This window comes from Ustilago hordei, assembly GCF_900519145.1.
Source record: "Ustilago hordei strain Uho2 genome assembly, contig: UHO2_contig_22, whole genome shotgun sequence".
Taxonomy (NCBI): domain Eukaryota; kingdom Fungi; phylum Basidiomycota; class Ustilaginomycetes; order Ustilaginales; family Ustilaginaceae; genus Ustilago; species Ustilago hordei.
Window position 1 is genome coordinate 269,849 of NW_024545292.1, and position 24,332 is coordinate 294,180.

At 51.7% G+C, this 24,332-nt stretch overlaps 4 protein-coding genes across 4 annotated transcripts; 1 reads left to right on the forward strand and 3 right to left on the reverse strand.

The window, feature by feature from the left end:
• Positions 1-189: 189 nt before the first annotated feature.
• UHO2_06975 (uncharacterized protein) lies at positions 190-3,906 on the reverse strand (the record flags this gene model as incomplete). The annotated part of the gene is made up of 1 exon (XM_041560570.1): positions 190-3,906. The coding sequence occupies one exon, from the start codon at positions 3,904-3,906 to the stop codon at positions 190-192; it is 3,717 nt and encodes a 1,238-aa protein (XP_041416504.1).
• Positions 3,907-5,997: 2,091 nt separating this feature from the next.
• On the reverse strand, positions 5,998-9,273 carry UHO2_06976 (uncharacterized protein; the record flags this gene model as incomplete). The annotated part of the gene is made up of 1 exon (XM_041560571.1): positions 5,998-9,273. One exon carries the CDS (start codon positions 9,271-9,273, stop codon positions 5,998-6,000), a length of 3,276 nt encoding a protein of 1,091 aa, XP_041416505.1.
• A 434-nt stretch (positions 9,274-9,707) lies between these two features.
• UHO2_06977 (uncharacterized protein) lies at positions 9,708-12,935 on the forward strand (the record flags this gene model as incomplete). The annotated part of the gene is made up of 1 exon (XM_041560572.1): positions 9,708-12,935. One exon carries the CDS (start codon positions 9,708-9,710, stop codon positions 12,933-12,935), a length of 3,228 nt encoding a protein of 1,075 aa, XP_041416506.1.
• A 138-nt stretch (positions 12,936-13,073) lies between these two features.
• UHO2_06978 (putative Elongation factor Ts, mitochondrial) lies at positions 13,074-14,417 on the reverse strand (the record flags this gene model as incomplete). Its single annotated transcript, XM_041560573.1, has 1 exon — positions 13,074-14,417. One exon carries the CDS (start codon positions 14,415-14,417, stop codon positions 13,074-13,076), a length of 1,344 nt encoding a protein of 447 aa, XP_041416507.1.
• Between the last annotated feature and the right edge of the window lie 9,915 nt (positions 14,418-24,332).

The window sequence follows — 24,332 nt, forward strand, 5'->3', positions numbered from 1 at the left end:
ATGCGACACTTGAAATCAACCAGTCTGCAGTGCCAAAACAGTGCTTTTGCTCACCAGTCATGACCTCAGCCCATCCCACAGAAGATCTTCAAACGAGGTCGAGAACAAGTTGCAAACACTTTCGTTTTGATTGCTGATAACATTACAGAATGATAAGAAATCACACTCCCGATAACAATAAATCGTATGCTACTTTTCGTTCGCATCGCCATTCAACGGTGGCACATCCGCATCCTCGCCCTCTCCTTCCGCACTTGCCACCAAACCACTGCCATTCACCTCGCCCTTTTCTACCTCGACCGCCTCCAACCTCGCCTTCAACGCAACCACCTCCTCCACCAACTCCTCCTTCTCCTTCCTCAACCCATCCCTTTCACCCATCGCCCCCTCCATTTGCCTCTTAACCTCGCTCAACCCTTCCTCTCCCTGCCTCGCCGCCCTCCCTTTCTCCCCCTTCAACTCCCCCACTCTCCCCACCAACCCCTGCACTTCGACCCTGAACCTCTCATTCTCCCTCTCCAACACCTCACACCTTGCCTCAATCTCGCTTAGCATCCCCTCGGTTGCTTCCACCAAATAACTCATCTCATCCCACCTATTCAATACTCTCTCCATCATCCCCCTCTGCTTTTCATACTTCAACACATCTGCATCCCAATACTCCAGACACTTTGTCAACTTTTCAACCTTGCCCTCCAACTCGCTTAACTTGGCTAGTCTCGGTTGATCTGCTTCCATTTTGGTTTTGAATTCAAACAGTTGTGCTCCACTCTCCTCCAATTGCCGCGTCAATGCTTGGATGTGAGCTGAATCTTCTTCTGCTTGAGCTTTGAGTTGACGCGCTTCGGTGGTCCATGCTTTTCGTTCCTCACGGTAGGCTTTGAGTTTGTTGTTGAGATCAGCTTCCCATTGGACATGGCGGGATTTGGTGGATGCTGCTTCAGCACGACTCCTCTCCAATTCGGCGCGAAGGGTGGTGTTGGTAGTACGAAGAGTTCGGACTGTGTGATAGAGGTTTTGCCGTTCAGCTTCGAGCGCTGTATCCGTGACCTTTTCACGATGAAGACGACCGATATGTCGAAGATGCTGCTCTTTCAGGTAGAGCTCGAAATTGAGCTCGTTGCGTAGAAGCAAGTTTTCGCGCTGGAGGAAGGATATAATGGATGCATCACTGCCCATTCCGCTCATATTGCCAACAGCAGCAGCGGCAGTGAAGGGCAACGAGCTAGTGGTGATCGTCGTCGAGTCGTGAGATGGTAGGGGAAGGAGCTGCTTCTCACTTGTCGCTTGCTGTGGTGTGAGAGGGCCACTCGGCAAGTGACTCGATGCCAAGGGATGCCTTGCTGCCAATGTAGGCGAAGTAGGAGTTGCTGGACTGAGCGAGTTGTTGTTCGAGTGCAACGACGACAGCGATCCAGACCGAGACCTGACTCGAGCAAGATGAGCATGCGTTGCTTGAGAAGAAACAGCAACATGTGCAGCACTTGAACTTCCCGTCGCAGTGACGATAGCAGGCGTCGCAGCAGCCGTAACACTAGCTGCAGGCAACAATCTCGGAAGGGTGCCACTTGCCGTCATGCCACCATTCCCGCCACCTCCAGCAGCTGAAGCTCGACGCTGCGCCACAGCAGCAGTAGGAGGCACAGCAGGCGACTGTTCATCCAATCGCTGAGCAGCAGCTGTCATGGGCTGCGTCGCCATACCAAAGCCAAGAGCAGTAGGCGCGTTCATACTAGCAGCCTCTGCAGCAGCACTAGTCGACATCAACGGCGCACCTGAACGCAGCGAGGCGTATGTCAGCAAGATATCATCAGGATTAACTGAATGCGGCACCTTCTGGTAATTCCGATGAGCCGAACCACTGGGCGAAGAAGGATGCAACAGAGCTGCAGCACTGCGTTGTCGACCCATATCGAATGAACCGATCCTAGCCTCGCTTGAAAAGATGGATGCATTGTCCTCGTCCGGCGCATCGTGCTCCAGCGAGCCGGATCGTTGTCGTTCCGCCTGGACAATGTGGGAGGAATTGACATCGTGCCACTTGCCGAGAAAAAGACCAAGACATTCGGCATTGATATCAGCCGAGTCATGGTCGAGCCATCTCTGCTTGTCGGTCAACTCGGTCTCGGCATCCATGGTGATGATCGAGGGATGAAGGGTGTGACGACGCAAGATCGGACTGGAGCGGCTCTGAACCGCAACCTCGTCCATCATATCCTCCCATGGCCCTTCAAAGGGACTGTCAAACGATGCTTTGCGCAGATAGTCCATGGGTGAGCGAAGGAAGCGGATAATGTTGCACGGGAACAAACCATAGAGGAAGGTAAAGAGATGCTCGGCATTGGGCGGCGTCGACATGGTCGTATCAAACGTCGACTCGAGACGGTTCCATCGCAACAAAGGCTTGATGTTGAGTCGCTTGCCGAGACGGTCGATCTCGGTCAACTCTTCGTCCCTCTCTCGTCGCATTTCCTCCAACTCGGGATGATCGCCGACGCGGCTTTCCCAGCCATGACCAAGCCGTCTCCAGTCGACGATACGTGCAAAGATGCTGAGCAAGGTCGGCAAGCCACCTGCACCTCCATTGGCGATCCAATTAGGAATGTGTGGGATAAGCATGATCAAGGCTGTGACGCCGAGCGAGACACAAGTGGTCGAAGTATCGAGCTGAAGCGAGAGGATGAGCATGCGTGGCAGAGCTGTGGATGTGATGTGGTATGCGTGAATCGGGTAGAGACGCAAGAAGGTCGAAAGCAGGAAGAGGAGCGGAACACGAGCGGTAGGCTCGCCGAACGATTCGGCAACGTGGTGGAAGAACTCTTTCGGCTTTTCATTGCTGTAGACAAGCAAGATCGACTCGAGATTGCCTTTCCAAACCAGAGCAGCAGGGTCTCGCAAGAGATGGCTACTGTGACTCGGATCTCGAGCTACTCCATGATCAGCTCCGCCAAGGCCGCCACTGATCGAGCCGGACGCACTACCAACCACACTACCAGGGTTGGTGGTCGAGGCTAGCTTGATTGCATCAGCACCGCTGCCTCTCCTCTGCTCGCGTTGACTTGCTTCGTCCGACCAGATCTGCTGCGACTCTTGGGCAGCTTCGGCAAGGTAGAGGTCGAGGATACGCTGAGTGAATCGACAAAAAGTGTCCTGCCGTGAGCCGAGAGAGGCAGATCGACTGCCAGGGCCGGATGCAGTAGTGACGGAAGTGCTTCGTTGTTGAGGCTGACGAGAAGGACAAGAGGGGATGGGTGCAGCGGCCGATATTGGATAGGGCACAGCACGAGCTCGTCGTGGACTGGTGCAAGTTGCAGCTGGCGACTCTACTGCATCGATGGGAGCTGAAGCTGGTGCTGGCCAGACGGGAGTGGGTGCAGGCTCATCCTCGTAGGCTGTGCTGGGAGCGGCTACCATGGCACGGACAACCAGTTGACGGGCACGATTGGCGGTGATGTTCTGAACAGAGGCATTCTTGAGCAAAGGTCGCAACACCCAATCCCACCATTGCATGACAATCGTAGTGGGGCCGAGCAAAGGCATGAGCACAAAGAGGACGTCGACGATAGCTGGCAACTTGTCTTTGAAGCTGGTCTCGAGCTCGTGCTCATTGTGGAGCATGTTTTGGATAGCATCGTCGATACGAATCGAGATCTGCGATTTGATCTGTGCGGTGGGTGAAGGACCTGCTGCGACTGGATGGTTGGCTTCATCGGCTTGAGCTGCCGTTTGGAGGGAGCGAGCGTGTTGCTCGACAGAAGCCTCGATTGTGGAGAGGATGGAGTGTCGTTTGGCTTGGTCGTCCGCCAAGAGCGCGGATTTGACCTTTTGAATGGTCTCCTTGAGCCAAGACTGGATGGCTCGTGGAAGGACGACGGAGGTTTGGTGGGAGAAAGAAGGGGGCGGCATGATTCGAATGCACTGCTTTCACCTGAATGCGAGGCCAAGCGGCCGTTGATGCTTAGGATCAGGCTGGAAGGCAGCTAGATTGTGCGGGTGCTTAAGCTGGCCTGCTGGATAGGATTTGCGATTGGGACAAATGTAGGGACAAGTCAAGGAAAGCCAAGATGAGCGCTGGAAGGGAAAAGAAGCTGGCTGGTGTCTTGATAGTTGGAGTATCGGCAACCCTGACCAAAGACGGCTGACATTGAGAAAGAGATGGATGGTCAACAAGAGGGGCGATGGGGTAAGAATCAACTACGTGTTGTAAGGATGCCTTGTTGGTGTGGCAGGGTGTATGCGTGGAAAGTGTGTGAAACGCTCGTCGTTGGCAGCAAGGGATGCTTAGAGGGAGGCCATTGGAAGTCTTGGGTGTGGCTATGAGATTGGGACAAGTATATGCCTTGAACGCTGTTGAGGGCTGAGCAGCTCGTTGCTTCTGATGATGGTGTTCAGAAAGTAAGAAGAGCGAAAGAGAAGCTGAGCGAAAGAGAAGCTGAGCGGCAATCGAATGGATGCTTTCCAGGGTGGCTCGTGCGTTGGTGTCGGATGGACCGACTTTGGCTTAGTGAGAAGCAGAGGCTATGTGATGTGATTCAGGAGAGTAGCTTTGCCTCAGGGTGGAGAAGAGAGTGACACAGTGCCACTCGACGCCTACACGAGCGAGCGAGCGAGAAGCAATCGGCAAAAAAAGAGAGAGTAGTGTGTGTGTGCGTGCGTGTGCGAGAATTTCCACCAGCCCCTTTTTCCCTCCAATTTTGCCGACGGAGCTGAGCTGACTCGGACACTGACGAGATGCAGTAAGCAGCAGCCAAGCCAGAGCGAAAGCCAAAGCCAAAGAAAGCCACCTCGCCGCCTCTCTCTATCAGCCGTTCCCACGCACACACGCTTGTTCCCACGCACACACACACACCGTCGGAAGCTCGCCGAGGGCAGGATCGGCTCTTGCAATTTCCTCCTCTCCTCCTGCTTGAAGGGATATAGCCTCTCGCTTTTCAGCTCAAGTCCAGCGTCGGGTGGGAGGGAATCGGAGAGTCCGTCTACGAACGGCAACAAGCTTGTGATACGACAGAAGGGACAATAGAGACAGCTGACAGGTCCCACCGAGTCAGCCTTCTCAGTCTCAGCATCGGTTGTGCCTTTCACTCTCGTGATAGGAGCACAGGAGCACAGGAGCACAGGAGCACAGGAGCACAGGAGCACAGGAGCACAGGAGCACAGGAGCTTGAGCAATCATGTCCCGTCTGAACTCAATCGCACGAGAAACAGACGAACAAAACCAAGTGTCCCGACCGGCCGTAACAGAAGGCTGTACAGGGAGGACAATTTAATCGACGAACCGGCGATGATGGTAGACGCGCACGCCATCATGTCTGATCACGTGATGCAGTTTCCTATCATTCGTGCCTTCCTATGTGATAGGGTTTGGTCCCGATAACTGGCGATCGGGTGGAGTCTAAGTACGATGTCACTGCTAGTTTATAGACAGAAACAAATATACTCTATTGACTAAAAGAATGTGGCGAGAGCCTGTGCTCTCTGCATTATATATATATATATATATATATATATATATATACATTGGCGTGGCACTTGCCAAAGGTGGGAGTTACTTAATGATATACCATGACAATGAGCGGGACTGCGTTGCACCCGATCCCCTGTCAGATCGGCCCTGCCGAATCTCTGATCAGATCGACCTGTCCCGATCTCTTCACCATCGGCTTTCGTCACCTCACATCATCATGTTGGATCGGTAGCTTTGCCACTATGGTGGTCCATCTCTCTCCCTCTCTCCTTGTCTCCCTGTCTGCTTCCCTGTCTGCTTGTCTCCCTCTATCTCCTGAAGGTCTGCGAGGTTGGAAACGAGTGTGTTTTACTGTAACCCTGAAAGGATCGCATTCTGGTAACCACACCATCCCCACTTGCACTCACTCTCACTTGACGATGCTCATACTTTGCCACACACTCTAACTGCTTCAAAGGACAAAAGTCGGATGAGAAAAGACGAGAGGAGAGGGTGCAATACAGCTACATGATCTCCTAACTTGACCGCTGGAACTAAGGCGGAACCTCCTCACGATGCCATGCGAAATAGTCGTTGGACTTGTTCAATCGCTTTACCAGCTGTTCCACCTGCTTCCTCCTTTCCACCTGCCTATCTTTCAGTGTTTGTTTGGCTTTGCGAATGCTGTACATGCTTTCCACTTGATTCGCTGCTGTACATTCGTCGGCTCTTGAGGCTGATCCAGCTTGGCTATCCCCTCCATCACCGCCCTCCTTGGCCAGACACACAACCTTCTCTCGCTCCTGCATCGACACTTTTTCCTCGTACTCGACTTGCTCTAACCGGTAGGTGACGTAGTCGATCAACTTTTTGATCGTCGCCGTATCGTTGGCTCCCATGCAGATTCGCTTGTCAGATTCAGCCCAAGCCGTCGCCGATTGTGCAAGTCCGAGCCAAGTGCTGCTCTTGGTGTCCGCTTGAGCTTTTCCGGCTTCAGATGCTCCATCGAGAGACGTAAGGCCGCTGTTATCGTCTCCTGCTTCCCCTTGCCCCTTCTTGGCTTCACCCATGCTCACATCCGCATCCCCTTTACCAACCTCTTCTTTCTTCTCCTCTTCTTCCTTGGGCTGATTCGGATCGACAGGGAAAGCTTTGCCAAGCACCACCAAACACCAAGCATATCTGCCTTGCGTAAACTTGGGCATCCTCTCCTGATACTCTCTCAAATGCCAATACTCTCTTCCATCTACATCGTATCCCATCGGTCCTGTCCTCAATGCATGCGTATCAGTAGCTAGCTCCGACGTTACTCTTGCATCCAACCTGCGCCAGGCAATCTTTGCCTCCAGTTCCGCCTTATCCGCTCTCCACTTGTAATACTCCTCTGGCACCATGCTGCGTGCGCGCTTATTGATTTCTGCAACCTCTTGCGCCATTTCCTTCTCCAAATCCGCATTGGCAGCACGATGGGTGCGTTCCAGAGCGACAATGTTGTCTGCTGCCGTCTTGAGCTCTTCTGCCACAGAGTCGGCCATCACTGCTGCATCGATCAGAGAGCTGAGGATAGAGACCTTCGTCTCCAAGTCCGGCAATTCTTCCTCCCGCCCGTCAGATTCCTCTTGCTCTTCAGTGCCACCCTTGGATTGGGCATCACCGTTTTCCTCGTCCTCATGTTCCGAGTCGTTGGCTTCATCTTGGTCGTCGCAACTGCCGGCTGTGAGTCTGCGCCTTTTCTTCTCACTTTGACCTTTTGTGTGGCCTTTCTCTTCCTCATCTTCACCCGAAAGTTCGCTGGCAGCAGACCCATTGCTGTTGACACCGTTCGCGGAAGAACGACGCTTGCGAGAGAGATCTTGCACCTGTTCTGCCTCCTTCTCCTCCTCCTTCTCCTTCTCCTCCTTCTCCTCCTCCTTCTCCTCCTCCTTCTCCTCCTCCTCCTCGTGTTGTCGCTGTTTGGCTTCCTCTTCCTTCTGCTGCTCTTGCTGAAGCTTGATTGCTTGTTGTCGACCTGTCAGTCTGACTTGGGGTGCTGGCTCCTTTTTCACAGGTTTGCGTGCGCGTCCTGATCTGCAATCACCGCGCGCGCCATCATCTGGATCTGCCATGCTGTCATCGTCACTGTGATCATCGTAGACGTAGATCGACTTCTTAGTGCCCCCTCGTCGGCGCCTACTGGAGGGCGCATCCTCCTCCTCTTCATCATTACCACCGTCATGACTCTGTGCCTCCCCAAACTCATCCTCCTCCCACTGATCGAGCGTCGAAAGCTGACGTGCGATCTCATACTGCTTGTTCTCCTTCGCTCTGCGTCCTCTCCTCACCCGCAACAGAGGTGGAGAAGGGGACCTCTGAGCAGCCGCAGCCTCGACCTCGACAGGAATCTCATGCTCCACGTATGGCAGCCGAGTCCTCTCGAGCCGCAGCACAGTCAAGAGCTCACTTGCCGCCGACCATGGCTCTCCTCTCTTCAGACTCTTTCCATGAGTGCGGTAAGCAGCGACAGCCTTAGCACACGGCTTTGTCGTTTGACCTTTCTCGATATTTCTCAACCCAGCAATCGTCCGAAGCAAGCATGCCAACATCTCTTGCACCATGGCATGGGTCCAGTTGTCAAACTTGTCGAGTTGAGAAAGAACGCCACGATTGAGACCGAACTTGTCAAAACGGACCATGCTCTCATAGATCCACATGCGAGCGCGCATGTTGTCTTCGGGAAGCTTGGTTGCGATCACCTCAAAGGCGGGCGGTGGTGCTGCGCTTGGTGCTTTGAGAGGTTTGAAGATAGGTGCTCGCACAGAGCTGGCGAGGATGGATGCGAGGGTCTTTTTCGTGGCTGCACGTTTGCTGCTACTGGCTTTTGGTGGGGGAGGAGTGCTGATACCATCGTCCTCATCTTGGGCATCGACCTCAATGTTGGCTTTGCTCGCTCCTCCTTTGCCTTTTCCGCTTTGCTTGCCAGCGGCTGCCATGGCTTCAGCAATGTTAGCCGTTGCTTTGCCCTTACCCTTGCTCTTGCTCTTGGCTGCAGTCTCTTGTTCTGCTCCATCTTCTTTGGCCTTGGGGTTGACTTTGGCGTTGACCTTGTTGGTGTTTGGTGTGTCGCCATCGGCGGTGTCAGCAGGAGGAGCAGAAGCGCCGGCCGCCTCCTTCGTACCGGTCCATTTACCCAACGGCTCGAGACCTTTGGCTTTTCGACAAGTCGAACAATCACATCTGCCACGACAACGTGGACACTTCCATGCATACTTGGTCTCTGTTGGCGGGCAATGTTCTTGAGGATTGATCATCATACGATTCGACTTGACCGTAGCTTCCGGATCCTGAGCGTAGAAGCGCTTGAGCGAGGAAAAGCAGTATCGACCTTGACATCGTTTACCTGGTGCACGCATGAATGTGCATTCCAGTAAAGGACCTTTGCATGGGTGATGATGCTGATGGCAGACCTTGGTGGGGTTACCTTGACAATTGACGTGGGTGCGTGCTCGGACGATATCGCTGATAGGTGCAGAGCGAGATGGCGACGCTTTTGGCTCGGCGCCATCAGCCTCTTTCCGCTTGGCTTTGGATTTGCAAGAGGGCTCATCGGCGGTTGCATTGGTGTCGGTGGACTTGTACAAGATAGGCTGCGACTTTCTAGCTTTCGCCTTGGTAGTGCCGATAGCAGCAGCAGATGATGCTTTGGACTCGGCGGATGACTTGGATGCCAAATCGGAAGAAGAGGCTGATTTCTTCATGGTGCAAAGTTTCGCCTTCGCCTTGACCTTGGCCTTGGAAGAAGAGGTGGGAGCGCCGGCGTCTGAGAGCTTGCAAAGAGAATCGCCGTCATCCATAGTGAGATCGACAATGACGGATGACTATTTTGAGGCAGCCATGCGGGACGATTGATGCGGTGAGCAAGGCAAGAAGAAGAGATGAAGCAAAGTCAAAGAGTATAGTCAAACGGAGCTTTGAGCATGTCAGTGTACACAGACTCGCCAGTCTGATATCCGAGCGATGACGACAGGCCACGTGACCTGATACGACAATCGCGCTCGCGTCTTGCTCTCCACGTGCCTGGACACGCTCTCTTGTTGTTGCCATCAACGCGTCGCGTAAATTGCTTTTTGGAAAATGTCAGAAATTGTTTGCAATGCACAATCTGACATTCATCTAAAAGCAACGCTGAGGCTCAGTTGGACCCTTACTGTCAAGCTCCTCATCATCGTTCGTCCTTGCAACGATCACTAGCATCCATCTTGGTTTCCCCCCGAAGCGGCTGGTCGCGATGCCACGCAAGAGGAAAGCCCCGAAGAGGGAGCCTTCTGAGGGCGACTCAAGATCGAACATCTCGTCCAACACTCACAACGACACTGCTAATGTAGCTTCGACTTGCATGCCGGCTCCCTCCGCATTCCCTTCGACTCATCGCCAGCCGACTGCTGAGCCTTGCTTGGTAGCGTCGCTTGCTCGTCAAGATACCACAGATGTGCAGCCGTCCAAATGGGCAAGGGTGCTGTCTGACAATGAGGAGGATCGTTTGGGCAAGCTCGTCGGTCTCGAACGTTGGGTGGAAAGCGTTGGTCATGGCAGAGGCGCCGCTGTCAGCATCTGCGGTCAAGTCACCCGTCTGACTCCATCCACAAGCTCGCCATCACTGACCGCCTTCCTCGCCGAGCTCAGCTGCTTTCAGCCCAACAATCCAGGCCAGCGCTCTGAACTCCATATCAGCTTCCAAGGGCAGCTTGCCCAGAAGGTTGCAGAACCCCTCCTCCTTCTGCACAGGCTCGGCCCGCCAGCTGTCATCTACATCTCTGGCTTTGCCGCTCAACTCTCTCACCTACAGCAAGGTATGGCCTACGTCATCTTCAAGCACGACCAGCTCGTCCTCAAGATGTCGCCCCAACCGCCTTCGCATGACCTCTCCGCACCAACTTCGGCAATCTGGATCGAGCAGCTGGCAACGCATCCCATATTGGCTTCAGCGACCACCGCACCGCCAAGCTTGCGCCATCAGCAGCCTTCTACCCATGTACAGCCTCAACCCGCTGCAGGTGCAGCAGCCAACCCGGTCCAGCCTTCTCCGCCCAGCCAGCTGAGTGACTGGTTCTCAACACCTGACCCTTCCGGCAACGCACCTGTTCGACCAAACGCAGTCCCTGTGACCACAGTTGCCGCTGGAAACATACTCACCATGGCTGCCTTGCCACCAGCTCCACCCCAACCCGCTCATCCCCAGGCGATGCAGCCTCCGGCGGCTGCGCCCAGCGTCGTCAAGAGTGAAGCACAAGCAGGCACCTCTTCCTCTTCTACATCTTGCTCACGTCCAGGCAGAGCAGCTTCGCGACAAGCTTCTGCAGCACCGCAACCACCATGTCGCAATGCACCTAATGTCAAGCCTAAACGCATGGGCAACTGCATCTATACGCCAATGTCCATGGTTCGCGATGGCGAGCGTGCCAGCTTCGTCGGTGTTGTGGTCGCCGCCGGAGATCCTCGCAGATCCACCAGCGGCACACGCGACCTGGGCATCAAGATCACTATCGCCGACGCTTCTTGCCTTTCTGGCACTGGCTACGCGAAACAGCTGGCTCGATCGATAACTGTCATGCTCTTCGCACAACAAGCCGAGCGCATCCCACAGAACATTGCTCAAGGGCACATCTTTGCTGTTCGCAGTGTACAAGTTCAGATGTTCTCTGGAAAGCCTCAGGCCGTCGGCAAATCGGCTGCCAACTGGAGTTGGGCTACCTACGATCCTGTCTCAGGAGACCTTTGTGCTTCTTCCAACTTCCCGCTCGCTTCACATACTCCACCTGAGTGCAGTGCCGAAGAGATGGAGCATTTTCGCGACATGGCTAATTCCTTCTCCGAGCTGCAAGGTGTAGATGCCAATGTCGTCACTCGGTCTTCTCGCCCTACTCTCAAGCTCAAGGATGTCAGTGAGAATACCTTTTTCGATACCGTCGTTGAAGTGCTCAAGGTCTACACTCACACATTGGCACCGGATCTCTACGTCACAGACTACACCAATCACTCGCTTTTCTATCGCGGTAACGACAAGTATCTTCGTCTCGAGAGTGAGGTTCCTTATCCTGACGATACGGATGGATGGGGACACGTCTTCCAAATCAGTCTTTGGGACAGTCACGCGACCATCGCAGAAGGTTTGCAAACGGGTGACATTATCCGCATTCAGAACGTTCGACCCAAGCTCAACCCGCGTGGCCTCCTTACTGGTGGCCTGGGAAGTAGCACAGATAGCGGCATCAAGATTCGAACGCTCAAACTGACCGACGAGGCACGTGTCGAGCTCGAGCAGCGACGTGCGCGATTCATGGAGACGCTCTTTGTTGCTGAGGAGGAAGCTGTTGCGGATCAGGTGGAGCGTAAGATGCAATCCGCTAGTCAGCAACAACGGCAAGCTGAGCAGATACAGCCGCCAGCGCCCGTGATAGCACAACAAGCGGAAGCGTCGGCAGCTCGTCCCGTTCCAGCCCAGTCAGCAAACGCGGTCTCTGATAATGCAGCTGCATCCGACACGGCAATTCAAGTAGGTCTATCTGCAGCACAAGCTGCAACGTTTGCAAGAACGCAGGAGAGCCCGGCACGCCGTGTTGAAGGAGCAACAGAAGCAAGTCCTACAGCGTCGACCCAACCGCCTTTCCCCACTCCGGCTCAACGACAGATTCGCGCCATGCAGCAGATCACACCATCTCGCACCACTGCACTTGGTAACAGTAGCAACACCAAGCGCGATCGCGACGATCTCTCCCTCGTCGAAACGCCGGATCTGAAGGCAGGCATGCTGATGGGACCTCCTGGTGCTGTCATGGAAGAGCGTCGTCCGCTGATCCGCTGCAACGCTCCCGCCTCCATTCCATTAACAGCCCTGGCCGAGCTGCAGACAAGCTCACTTTGTCCAGGCATGTACAAAGTCAAAGGACGCGTCATCTCAACCAACCCAGCCAAAGTGGAGCAGTGGGCACGACTCGAGTGCAAAGCATGCAAGCGTCTGCTCCCACTCGATCAACGTTTCTGCACCAAGTGCGAGGATGAAGATGGCGAGTGCCTGTCGTACTGTTTGCGATTCGCTATCATGCTGGAGGAAGTAGATGCAGAGTTTGTCGCCAGGAAGCAGCAGCAGCGGAATCAGATCCAGACTGGAGAGAGTAGTGGAGAGAGTAGTGGAGAGAGTATTGGAGAGAGTAGTGGAGAGAGTAGTGGAGAGGGAGGAGTGAAGAAGGTAGCGATTCCGCTGCTGTTCCATGGACGGAGCTCGGATGTGTTGTTGCCATGTGTTGATGCCAAGGCATTGTTCAATGGAGAGAGATCGTGTATCAAAACGCTCAAGAGGTTTCATGCGAGACTGTTGCATCCGCAGGAGTATGGCAAGCATCCGGAACAGGTTCTTGCGGTCTACTCTTTCCCCTCCAAGGAGGCTGGAAGGACGGTGCGCAGGTTTGCTGCGCTGAAGGAGCTTAATTGTCTGCACAACCCTCTCGATCTTTTGTAAGCATCTACACATCAAGTTGGTGCTCTCTTGATCCGTTCATCACTGCATCGCGAACCCAAGCTTGTGGCGGAAGAAGGGTGAGAGGTGAAAGTTGTGTCTAATGAAAGTCTATCTATTGGTACAAAGTGAATATCGAGTCTATGAAAGACCAGCAGCCTTGCTCACCTGGTGGGCAAAGGCTTCGCCACTTGCCTCCTGAGGAGCAGCCGTCTCACCCAACTGCCACCTGTGCATATCGACCACCTCGACAACATGGCCCTTGTCGGCATCGAGCTTATTGTGACTGGCCCAAATCTTGAGTACCTCGTCAACACTCTGTCCGTTGCTTTCCTCACTAGGCGCAGCAGCAGGAAGCAACATGATAAATGGCTGCTTGTACAATGCTGTACTGACCTCGGCTTGCTCCTTGTCGGCAGCTGAAGACTTGATACTCTTTGTTTGCATACCAGCTGCTTGTCTAGCCAAACTTCTTGTCAAGGCCCTAATGTTGTTCTGCAGACCTAGATGACTCGAGGCGAGTGCATCAGGTAGCTTGGGACTAGCCAAACGAGTGATCAGCAAGGAAGCAACTCTGCCGCTTGTCAACAGATAAGCAGGCTTATTCGCATCCTTCCCAGCAGCGAAAGTCGGGGATGCACCATGAGCAAATGCACTTGCCAACTCCACCACCGCTGCACCGCTATCCTCTGGCGTTGTTGATCTGCTCTGCGCATCAGCAGCTGGTACTGTCGGCGGTAAAATCGCCGCAGCCCTGGCAATAGACACTTTCTCACCTAACCTCGAAACAACATCCACCACCGCCGATGCAACCGTCTTGGGCGCAAGACTTGAGCCCTTTACCTCGGGCGAACTAGGCAGTAAGGGGAAGGCTAACAACTCATCCACTTTCACCTCCACCAATCCTTTTCCACTCGTACTCTCCTTGGCCAATGCTGGGAAAAGGGCAACGGTATGAACAATGTCCTTTACCAACTGAGCAAAAACCTCGTTCTTGGCAACGAAATCGGTTTCGCAATTCACCTCGACAATCGCTCCACTAGCTGCACTTGTTGCACCAATACCGGCAACCTTTGCCTGAGGTTCCAGCTGCGATTTGAGCTCCATATTGCTCGGTAGACCGTCAGAGAGGATCGTTACGGCAATGAGACCTTCTCGAGCTTGGCGAGAGGCGATTTTCTCTGCCTTTATGGCACCCGTTTTTTTACGGTCGCATTCAAGCCATGCTAAAGCCGCTGGGATTGAGTCCGAGTCGGCAGAAGAGCGGGAGCGGGAGAGAAGCAGGGCTTCTTTGGCTTTAAGCATGGACGTTCCGGGCATGAGCTTGCGGAGTTCGGCAATGGCTTTGATCGAGGCTTTCTTAGGTTCTAGGGCGAGGGCGGATGGGTGCAAGGTGCGGGCGGTGGTGATGGTGGAGGGAATGCATCTGCGGGTTGCAGTTAGGCGCAGTGAGCGCAAAAGGGTGTGGGATGAAGTCGACATCATCTTGCTAGGGGGTTTAGGCGAATGGTAGGACAGAAGGAGGAGGCAGAGGAGGAGGCAGAGGTAAAAGGCAATTGAAGATAACAATTAATACATGGCATTATCAGGGTCATGATCAGACTCCCTTTAACAACAGTCGTATGTTCTATGTAATGCTTAGTTTTCATAGTGCAAACCTAAATGACAAACATGTATATATACTCCATTTGCCACTCTAGTCCTATCCGAGGCGGGATGTGTCACTTCATTCATACTCCTATGTTGCTATGATACTGAGTGCCACTGAGCTGTTGCCATGACAACAATCATATATCTCATTGTGCTTCTTGCTTAAGTAAGCCTCCTGTGCCTCAGTGTCTCAGCCATGACACGTGCATCTTGCTTGAGTTGCCAATGCATCTTCAACTCCCCCCTTTGGCGGGATCTCCAGCCCTATCATCCTAGCCAATCGTGAGGTGTTGAGACCCTGTAAAGGTTTTGTTAAGACATCTGCAATGTTGTTTGCTGTCCCAACATGTTTGATTGCCACATTGCCCTCTTGCATGTGATCGCAGATGAAGTGATACTGTGTGTCGATGTGCTTTAACTTCCAGTGTTTGGCTGGATCTTTACTCACCTGTATGCATCCCTGGCTATCAGTGTATAGTATGGGCCGAATGTCCATGATCTCCAAATCCCAGAGCAAATATGAGAAGAACAATGCTTCTTGCACTGCTTCAGAAGCAGTGACAAACTCTGCTTTGACTGCTGACAATGCTACACATTTTTGAACGTGAGACTTCCAACTCACTGGGCATCCATACACATATGTTATTGACCCCAAGGTACTCCTTCATCCATTTGTGGGGTCAGATGCCCAGTTTGTGTTGGTATACGTCATTACTGGTGTATCCAAGTGCTCATTTGCCTCCCCTCCTAAGTGTAACTGATATTCATTTGTCTGGTTCAGATACTTTACCAGGTGAATAGCTGCCTTCCATGCACTGTCGATCGGGATCGACATGTATCATGATAATACGCCAATGGTGAAGGCAATATCTGGTTGGGCTGTGTTGGAGACCCATAATAGTTGGCCGACCAACTCTTGGTACTTCTTTGCTCACTGGGGGTCACATCTCTCACCTCCAGCAACATTCACTACACTCAACATAGGTACCCAAGATTTCTCATTAGCTCCTCCTAACCATTTGTTCACCATTTCTTTGATGTATGCCATTAGACCCAGAGATATCTTCCTCTGCCTTCTATCACATGTGATCTTGATACCCAGAAATTCTTTGATTCTCCCATTGTCTTGTGTCTCCCATTTGTCCATGATCTCTTGCTTAGTGTGGTCTACCTCATCATGACTGGGTGATGTTATCAGCATGTCATCCACGTATGCTGTAATGATTGTGATCTTGTTGCCTGTCCCTCTTGAATATAAGCATGGTGCACTCAGCATGCAATGAAAACTGATCATCTGGAGATGTGAGTCCAACTCAATGTTCCATTCTTGGCCCAATTGTTTCAGACTGTACAGTCCTTTCACTACCTTCAACACTTTTCCGGGTGGTACTTTGATTCCTACTGGGGGCTTTAGATATACATCATGGTGTATAGTAGAGTTCAGGTATGCTTGTTTTACATCAATAGAGTCTATTTCCCAGTCTCATATTGCTGCAATGGCGATCACCCCTCAAATGGATTGGATGGGCACTACTGGTGTGAAGACCTCTGTGTAGTCAATGCCCTCGCATTGGTGAAACCTCATGCCACGAGCTGGGCTTTGAACTTTGTTGGCACAAGGTTCGCATCCATTTTGATCTTGAGTACCCAACATGTGTTGATGGTGTTTGCACCCTTCGGGAGGTTGGTGATCTCCCACATGCCCATTGCTTCTAACCCATCCAGCTCCTTTCGCATGGCTTTTTCCCAGTGCTTTCTGTCTTCTCCATTCATTGCTTCATGTATAGTTGGGTCCAGGTTCTTTCTCCATTCTGGTCACATCACCATGAGTCCGAAAGATTTACTGTCAATCTGGGCTTTGGCGATTGGTCCTTGTTCCATCACTTTCGCCATTCCTCTGCTTAATCTTTCTTCTGAATCTGTCTCCATATCCATGTATTCTTGTAGTGGCCCTTCATCTGTTTCGTCGAATATATTTTCTTTGTTGTATCCTAGATCTTCAAAGTTCTCTTCTGTCATCATTGCTGGGGGCACCTTTGTGTCAATCAGTTGCCACTCCATTCTGTCTGACCAGCACTTTGATTCCATGAATTTTGCTGAATTGCTCCAGAATATGTTTGGATTATAGTCTGGGCTGTAGAATAGCCAGCCCTTTCTCTCTAGACTGTATCCCAAGAAAATGGATGCAACAGCTCGCTGGTCCAGTTTCTTGTTGTCCCATTTGACTTTGGGTATGTTTACCCATGCCAGACAACCAAACACTTGTAGAAGTCTTAGAGCTTGCTCCAGCAACTTGCTGAACATGACTTGGTAAGGGAATTCATTATCAATGCTCAGAGTGAGGTTTATTTTGAATGCTGCAGCTCTGATTGCGTACGGCCAGAACTTCTTGGGTAGTCTCCTCTGCATTAGCAATGTCCTTGTCTTTTCTCCAAGTGTCCTGTTCATTCTCTCTACCCGTCCATTTTGTTTACTGTTGTATCCTACAGTGGTTTGCCACTCTATGCCCCTTTCTAGTGACCATTCCAATGCATCATTGCTTCTCCATTCGGTTCCTTGATTGGATTGGATTGCTTTTAGCTTCCAATCTGTCTGTGTTTCCAGGAACGAAACAATCCTTTTGAGTTGCATAAATGCATGACTCTTTCATGTCAATGGCTGTGCATACACATACTTGCTATGGTCATTGACCAGCACTAACATGCATGTGTACTCCATCACATGGGACAAATCTATTATTAGATTGATATGGATAAGATCCAGGGGCCCTATGGCTCTTTTGCTGCTACCTTGCCCCATTCAAGTGCTTGTGCTCTTGGATCATATGCACTGCTCACATGTCAGAGTGGTGTTTGGATCCAATTCCATGGTATGCTTATCTTTTAACTTGCTCATGATCACCTTAGTTTTATCCCTCCCTGGGTGTCTGAGACACTCATGCCATAGTTGTTGTTTCGAAACTTTTGGCTCATTCTCAATATGCTCGAACTCCTCATCAATGCCTTCAAACAATGGTGTTGATGTGGCCATCGCACTTTCTTGCCATGTGTCGCCTTGGAACTCCAAAAGTCCTCGCTTGCGATTCTTTGCAATCTTAAGTGTCATGCTGTTTGTTAGAAAAATTTGACTGCCGGTTGTGTCCAATATCACTCATGCTCCTTCATCCATTAATGAATTCGTTGACAGAAGGTTAACATTAAGGTGCTTCACATATAATACATTCTGTAGGGAGATTTCCCCATAATCTGTTGATATGCTTGCATCCCCTATAGCTGCCACTTCCAAGACCTCACTTCTGGTGGTAATTATCCGCTTTTGGCAAGTTCTCGGATGGATGAGCATGCTATAGTCATTCACCATATGATAACTTGCCCCCAAATCCAAGATCCACTGAGCTGTCTCTTTTGTGTTCGGGGGGTCTTGCCACTTCAATGGGAGGGTGAGGGAGCACCACACTTCCTATTTAGGTTTAGCAAGGCAGGAGTCTTTGGGGATGGTGACCGAGGCGTCGCATTGGCTAATACCATGCCCGGATTGCTTGCAGATCCAGCATCGGATTTGGCATGGTCTGCCTGCGTTCCTTGAGCTTACGTGGCTGTTGTCGGCCTCAGCTTCAGTCTCTCCGGTCTGTTCGTTTTGATCGTCATTGCTGGCAGTTCTAGTGCTGGCTTGTTGGGGGTCGATCTTTTGCATGGGAACGCTCTCGACAGCGGTCTGCCAGATGCTTAGTGTGGTGGCTAGGGTGTTGAAGTTGATTTGATAGACAGTAGTGACCATCTCCTTATACACTGGATGCTGGATCATGCATTTCTGCAGAGCCGAGAACAATGTATCATTGGCAAATGGTTTGCTGAGGAGGCTGCTTTCAGTCTGTATGGACCGGATCTCTTGAATTAGCTTTCTGACATCCAAGTGAAACATCTTTGTATTTTTGAGCTGCGAGATGAGCACAAGTCTGTGAGATGTTTTGGTGGCTTCGTTCATGAGACCGTTTTCGATCTTTCTCCATACTTGATTGAAAGTAAGGTACTCTTTGATTACATCTAGAACGAGGTAATTTACATTGTGTTCTCCGGTAGTGTCGATTGTTCCACACAGGGCATTAATTAAAGCATCATCGAGGGAGCGGCTCCATTTTGGGTGCTTTTTGTTGTATGTTCCCTCGAGATGTTTCATCACATGGGGCATGGATCAGAGGAAAGATTTCACATGAGCGCTCCAGCTATAATAGCTGCGTGACATGAGCTTTGGCATGGGTTTGAGGAGTTTTGCTAGGGTGCGAAAGTTATATCGCTTGTGTCAGGGGTCTCGCGCCTGAAACCCAGGTCGGTCTGTCGAGATACTCGGTGACTATCAAACTGTGCGACAGCTATTGTCTCGAGATACTCGGTGACTATCAAGTTGTGCAGTGACAGCAGGTGGCGTTTGTTGTATATACTATCGTAGGTTTCGGCTGACCTCTGTGGACACTCCGTTCAGGGGTAGCTCGGCACGATCAATATCAGTGTTATGATGACACCAAGGTCTGGTGTGGGTGTTGATGATGATGAGGTTGATGGTGTTGGTGATGAGATTGGTGATGTCGATGATAATGAGGTTGATGGTGTTGATGATAAGATTGGTGATGTCAATGATAATGAGGTTGATGGTGTTGGTGATAAGGTTGGTGGCGTCAACACGAGTGTCCAGTGTGTTGACTTGATGCTTTGAAGTGATCCCCGGACCGCAGTGGACTACTGCCTTCGGTTCTATCTATATCCGGACTGCTAACCTGCTATGGGCGCCTTCGGACGTCAGGTAGTGGTGATACAACACACACACTACGATGAGGAGCAACCTTGATAGATTGCTGCTATGCTGACTGTAACTAATGAGTACTTGTGTTTCTAAAGTATTGACTAGTTGTATGGTGAGTAGAGTGGATGGGGATCCACTCGACCTATGATGATGAGAAAGCATGGTTATATACCTCTTCACAGCATCGCCAGCGATGCTGCTCCTGCTCTCTCTCCAGAGAGTACTTTCTTCATCGAGTACTGCTCAGGGGCCTCTCCTGCTTGGCACCCCTGTGCCTCTTGAGTGGTGTCGACTCCTTCGACACTGCTCCTCCTCCTCATGACCTGTGTCGACTCCTTCGACACTGCTCCTCCTCCTCATGACCTGTGTTGACTTCCTGTCTCTCGAGCCCCTGAGTGGTAACCATCTGAGCTTGGTCCTCCTCATGGCTGCGCCTGCTCTTTGAGCTTGGTCCTCCTCATGGCTGTGCCTGGTCCTCCTCGCATATGGGCTCAGTGCTCCTTTGCATGTGAATCCATAGGAGTCCATGGTCTCCATGGAGACTGCACTACGACCATGCTCTCTACTGGTATCGACTAGGTCTTCGATACCTGTGCTCCGTCCATATGAACCAGTGACCCTCCTGCTTCTTGAGCATCCAGGCCCATGACACTACCCCCCTCTTAAGAGCCAAGCTCCGTCGAGGCATGCTCTGGTCTGGTTCATGCTGACTCCTCCTCTTCCTTGACAACATCGCCCCCGTCATCCTTCCTCCTTCTCTCAACGTCATCCTCCTCTCTCTACTCCTCCTGTTCTCTCTTCCTCTCTCTACTCCTCCTGTTCTCTCCTCCTTTCTCTACTTTGTCTACTCACTCGTCCCCCCTCCGACACCTCATACTCCTGGATGAGGTCGGGACAGTTGAGGTTCTCTACTGGTTCCCATGAAGCAGCTTCTTCTGAGTACCCTCTCCACAACACCTTGTACTCTGTAGTCCCATTGTGTGAACGCTTGTCGATGAGTGCTTCGACTTCGAAGTCGAGGTCCTCATCTGGAAGTGGTGGCATGGTGGGCTGTTCAGCACGTTGAGGAAGAGAACTTGTTCTTGCTGGCTCGAGCATGGAGACATGGAACACATCATGCACCCTAAGGTTTGCTGGCAATGTGATTCGGTAAGCTCGACGTCCTACCCGTTCCTGAACTGGGTAGGGTCCTGCAAACCGGGTATCCAACTTGGGTGTGGGTCTCTGTGTCTTCCAGTTTCGGCGGTTGATATAGACCATATCACCCACCTTAAACTCAATGTCCTTGTGCTTCCTGTTATACTGGTCTACTGATCTACGTTGTGCCTCTCTGATCTGCTCCTGGAGGTACTTGCAACGCTCCTTTCCATCCATGAGGTACTCGAAGCGACCTGGATCATTGACTCCTAGTCGTTGAGGGATGTCAGGATGAGCTTTGGGGTTCCATCCATAGCATGCAAAGAATGGTGAGACACCAATGCTGTTGTGGACCGTGTTGTTGTATACAAAGGCCGCAGTGTCCAGCAGGTTGGCCCAGTCATTCTGCTCATAGTTGCAGTACATCCTGAGATATTGCTCTATGACCTGATTGACTCTCTCTGTCTGACCATCAGTTTGAGGATGGTAAGCCGTGCTAAGTGAGTGCTTCACACCCATTTGCTCTGCAAATGCCTTCCATGCTCCTGATATGAACTGCCTGCCTCGGTCTGAGACCATGTGATCTGGATATCCAAAGAGTCTAACCATGTGTCCATATAGCAATACTGCAGTCTGTTTGGCCGTGACTGTCTTATGGGTTGGAGCTAGTATGGCAAACTTGGTTAGCCTGTCGACAATGACTAAGATAGAGTCATAGGTCTTGGAGTCATACTTCTTCGATGTTGGTAGTCCTTCGATGAAGTCGAGGGATATGGAGCCCCAGGGCCTGTCTGGGGTTGCTAGTGGCTGTAGCAAACCATATGGACGATGACGAGGAGCTTTGTACCTAGCACATACAGGACAACTTGCTACATAGTCTGCAATCCAAGCTGTCATGTTTGGCCACCAGTAATGTCGTTGTGCTGCCTTGATGGTAGCATCTCTTCCTACGTGTCCAGCAGTGATACCATCATGGCATTGGGTCATCACCATGAATCGCAGATGCTCTACAGAGAGAGACTGTCCATCTACCTCTTTGGCACTCCTTGAGTGTCGGTTGTTGGTCCTCCCTGGCATGATCACTTTGGGGATAACCAACCTTCCTCCACTGTACCATAGGTCATCCCTGACCTCGAAGGGCTTCTTCCTATGTATCTCCTGTAGCTCTTGGTCTAAGGGCTGGAAGATCTTGACCAGGTCTTTGAGACCTTTTGATGCTATGGACTCCATCGAGATCATGGGGGCCACTAGGAGCGAGTCATGGTCTGCTGTCTCCTTGAATACTCGAGGAGGCAGTAGTTGCCTCACATTGTGATCCTGCTCTTCACCAGCTGGTTGCATGTCTGTCCTTCTGGTAAGAGCATCGGGTTCACCACCTTTGTCTCCTGGTCGATACTGCAATATGAAGTCGAAGTCTGCTAGTAGTATGGCCCATCGAGCCTGTCGACCTGTGATGCGTCTCTGTGACTTGAAGTACTTGAGGGCTTCATGGTCAGTGAGGATGACCAGTTGGTTTGGTAGTCCAGCTAGCATGTGTCGCCACTGAGTGAGGCAGGCGACCACAGCTAGGAGCTCCTTATCATGGATCTCATAGTTCTTCTCGGCAGAAGACATCTTCCTAGAGTAGAAGGCCACTGGATGCCATCGTCCTTCATGCTCCTGCTTGAGCACTCCTGCTATAGCAAAGTCACTTGCATCAGTCTCCAACCTTGTTGGAAGGTGGTAGTCGAAGTGCTGAAGCACTCCTGCTGATGTGAAGGCCTGGATGAGCTTGTGGAAGGCCTGTTGGGCCTCCTCTGGTAGCTCGAACTTCTTGAACTGTTCTATAGGCTTTACCAGTGCTGTCAAGGGCTTGGCTATGCGAGCAAAGTGGGCTATGAACCTTCGATAGAAGTTGGCAAAACCCAGGAACCTCTGGATGTCATGGATTGACTCTGGCATTGGCCACTCCTTGACAGTGCGCACCTTTTCTGGGTCCATCTCTATGCCCGTTGGCTTGATGATGTACCCCAGGAACTCGACTGTCTTGGTGTGGAACTCACACTTCGACAGCTTAGCAAAGAGCCTGTTGCTCCTTAAGCGAGTGAGGGCCTCGGTGACATGCTTCACATGTACCTCTTCAGTGTCACTGAAGATCAGGAAGTCATCTAAGTATACCACTACATATACTCCAATGATGTCTCGGAAGATGTCATTGATGAATGACTGGAAGTGAGCCGGAGCATTGGCTAGGCCAAAGGGCATCACTAGGTACTCATAGAGTCCCAACTGAGTGCCAAAAGCTGTCTTCCATTCATCTCCTTTAGCAATCCGGATGAGGTTGTATGCTGCTCTAAGGTCTAGCTTGGTATAGATCCTTGCCTTCCTGAGTAAGAACAGCTGCTCCTCGATGAGGGGCAATGGTGCCCTGTTCTTGACAGTGATCTCGTTGAGACCTCTGTAGTCCACACAGAGTCTGAGACCTCCATCCTTCTTTGGTACGAAGAGCACTGGTGATCGTGCTGGGCTCTTCGATGGTCTTATGAACCCCTTCTCGAGGTTCTCATCCAAGTATCTCCTCAACTCGGACATCTCCTTGGGTCCCTTAAGGTATAGGGGCCCTTGAGGTGGCTTACCTCCTTCTATCAACTCGAGGTGGAGATCATGCTCGGTATGATGGGGCAGCTTGTCTGCTTCCACCTCATCAAACACATCTCGCAGGTGTTGGTATGGCTTTGGTATGTCTGCAGCCGTCACCACCTTATCTACCTCCACCTCCATCTCGACTCCTTTGTCTGCGCCTGTAGGTACAAAACCAAAGGCCGGGAGTGATGATGGTGGCTCCTCTAACAGCATGAACCCTATGGGTCCATCTTCCAGAGCTGCTCGTAGTAGGCGCTCTGCTGAGACAAACTCGTTACCATGAAGGGTTGGTCTCCTCATGGTTAGGTCCCCTGCTCTTGCTGCTTCAGGGGGTCTCCTAGGGGGTCGGTCCTGCTCCTGAGTCTTGAACTCCAGCTGGCCCGTATCCCATTGTATGGTGGGTTTGAGCCTCCGTAGCTCAGTGAACCCCAGGATGAGGTCATAGTCCGCAGTGTCGGCCACTGAAGCTTTGACCACACCCAGATTGTGTGTACCAATAGATACCTGCATGCTCGCAGAACTATTGATGGAGAGTTGGTGCCCAGTGACACCATGGATCGATCTTGTTTTTATGGGTTTTGTGGGTATTTGGTACTTACTAATGAAAGAATCTGAGACTATGGACAAACCAGCACCGGTATCAGCTAGTATCCGAGCAGGATGGTCTTGAACCATTCCAGAGAGCTCCAGTACTGCTTTGCCTCCACTGGTAGAGAAACATACTTGACAATCTTGATATATACAGAGTGATGGCGAGGAGGTTTGTAGAGCAATGCATGCCATCAGTGCATCACCCCACTGACGTTTCCCTCGTCGTCATCATCATCGTGCTCCTCCTCGTGATCGGGGTCCATGGGTTGCTGGTATGAGCTGAGGTCCATGGCCTCGGGGTCACCCGTCTCAGTGCTGCCTGTGTGGCCATCTCCTGAGTCGGTGGCCTCCTCGAAGGGGTCTGCTGTGGTGACCATAACCTTTGGTCCCATGGGTCGAGAGCTAAGAGGGTTTACCCTCCTGCTGGGGCAGTCTCTGGCCCAATGGCCGATACCCTTGCATACATGACAGGTGTTGATACCTGATGGAGCAGGGCTTCCTTGCTTCGAGGGTTGGGTGGGATGATGAGGAAGGGGTCGGTTTAGGTTTTGTATAGTTGCTTGTGTAGTTGCTTGTGATGGTGATCAAGCTGGATAAGGTTGA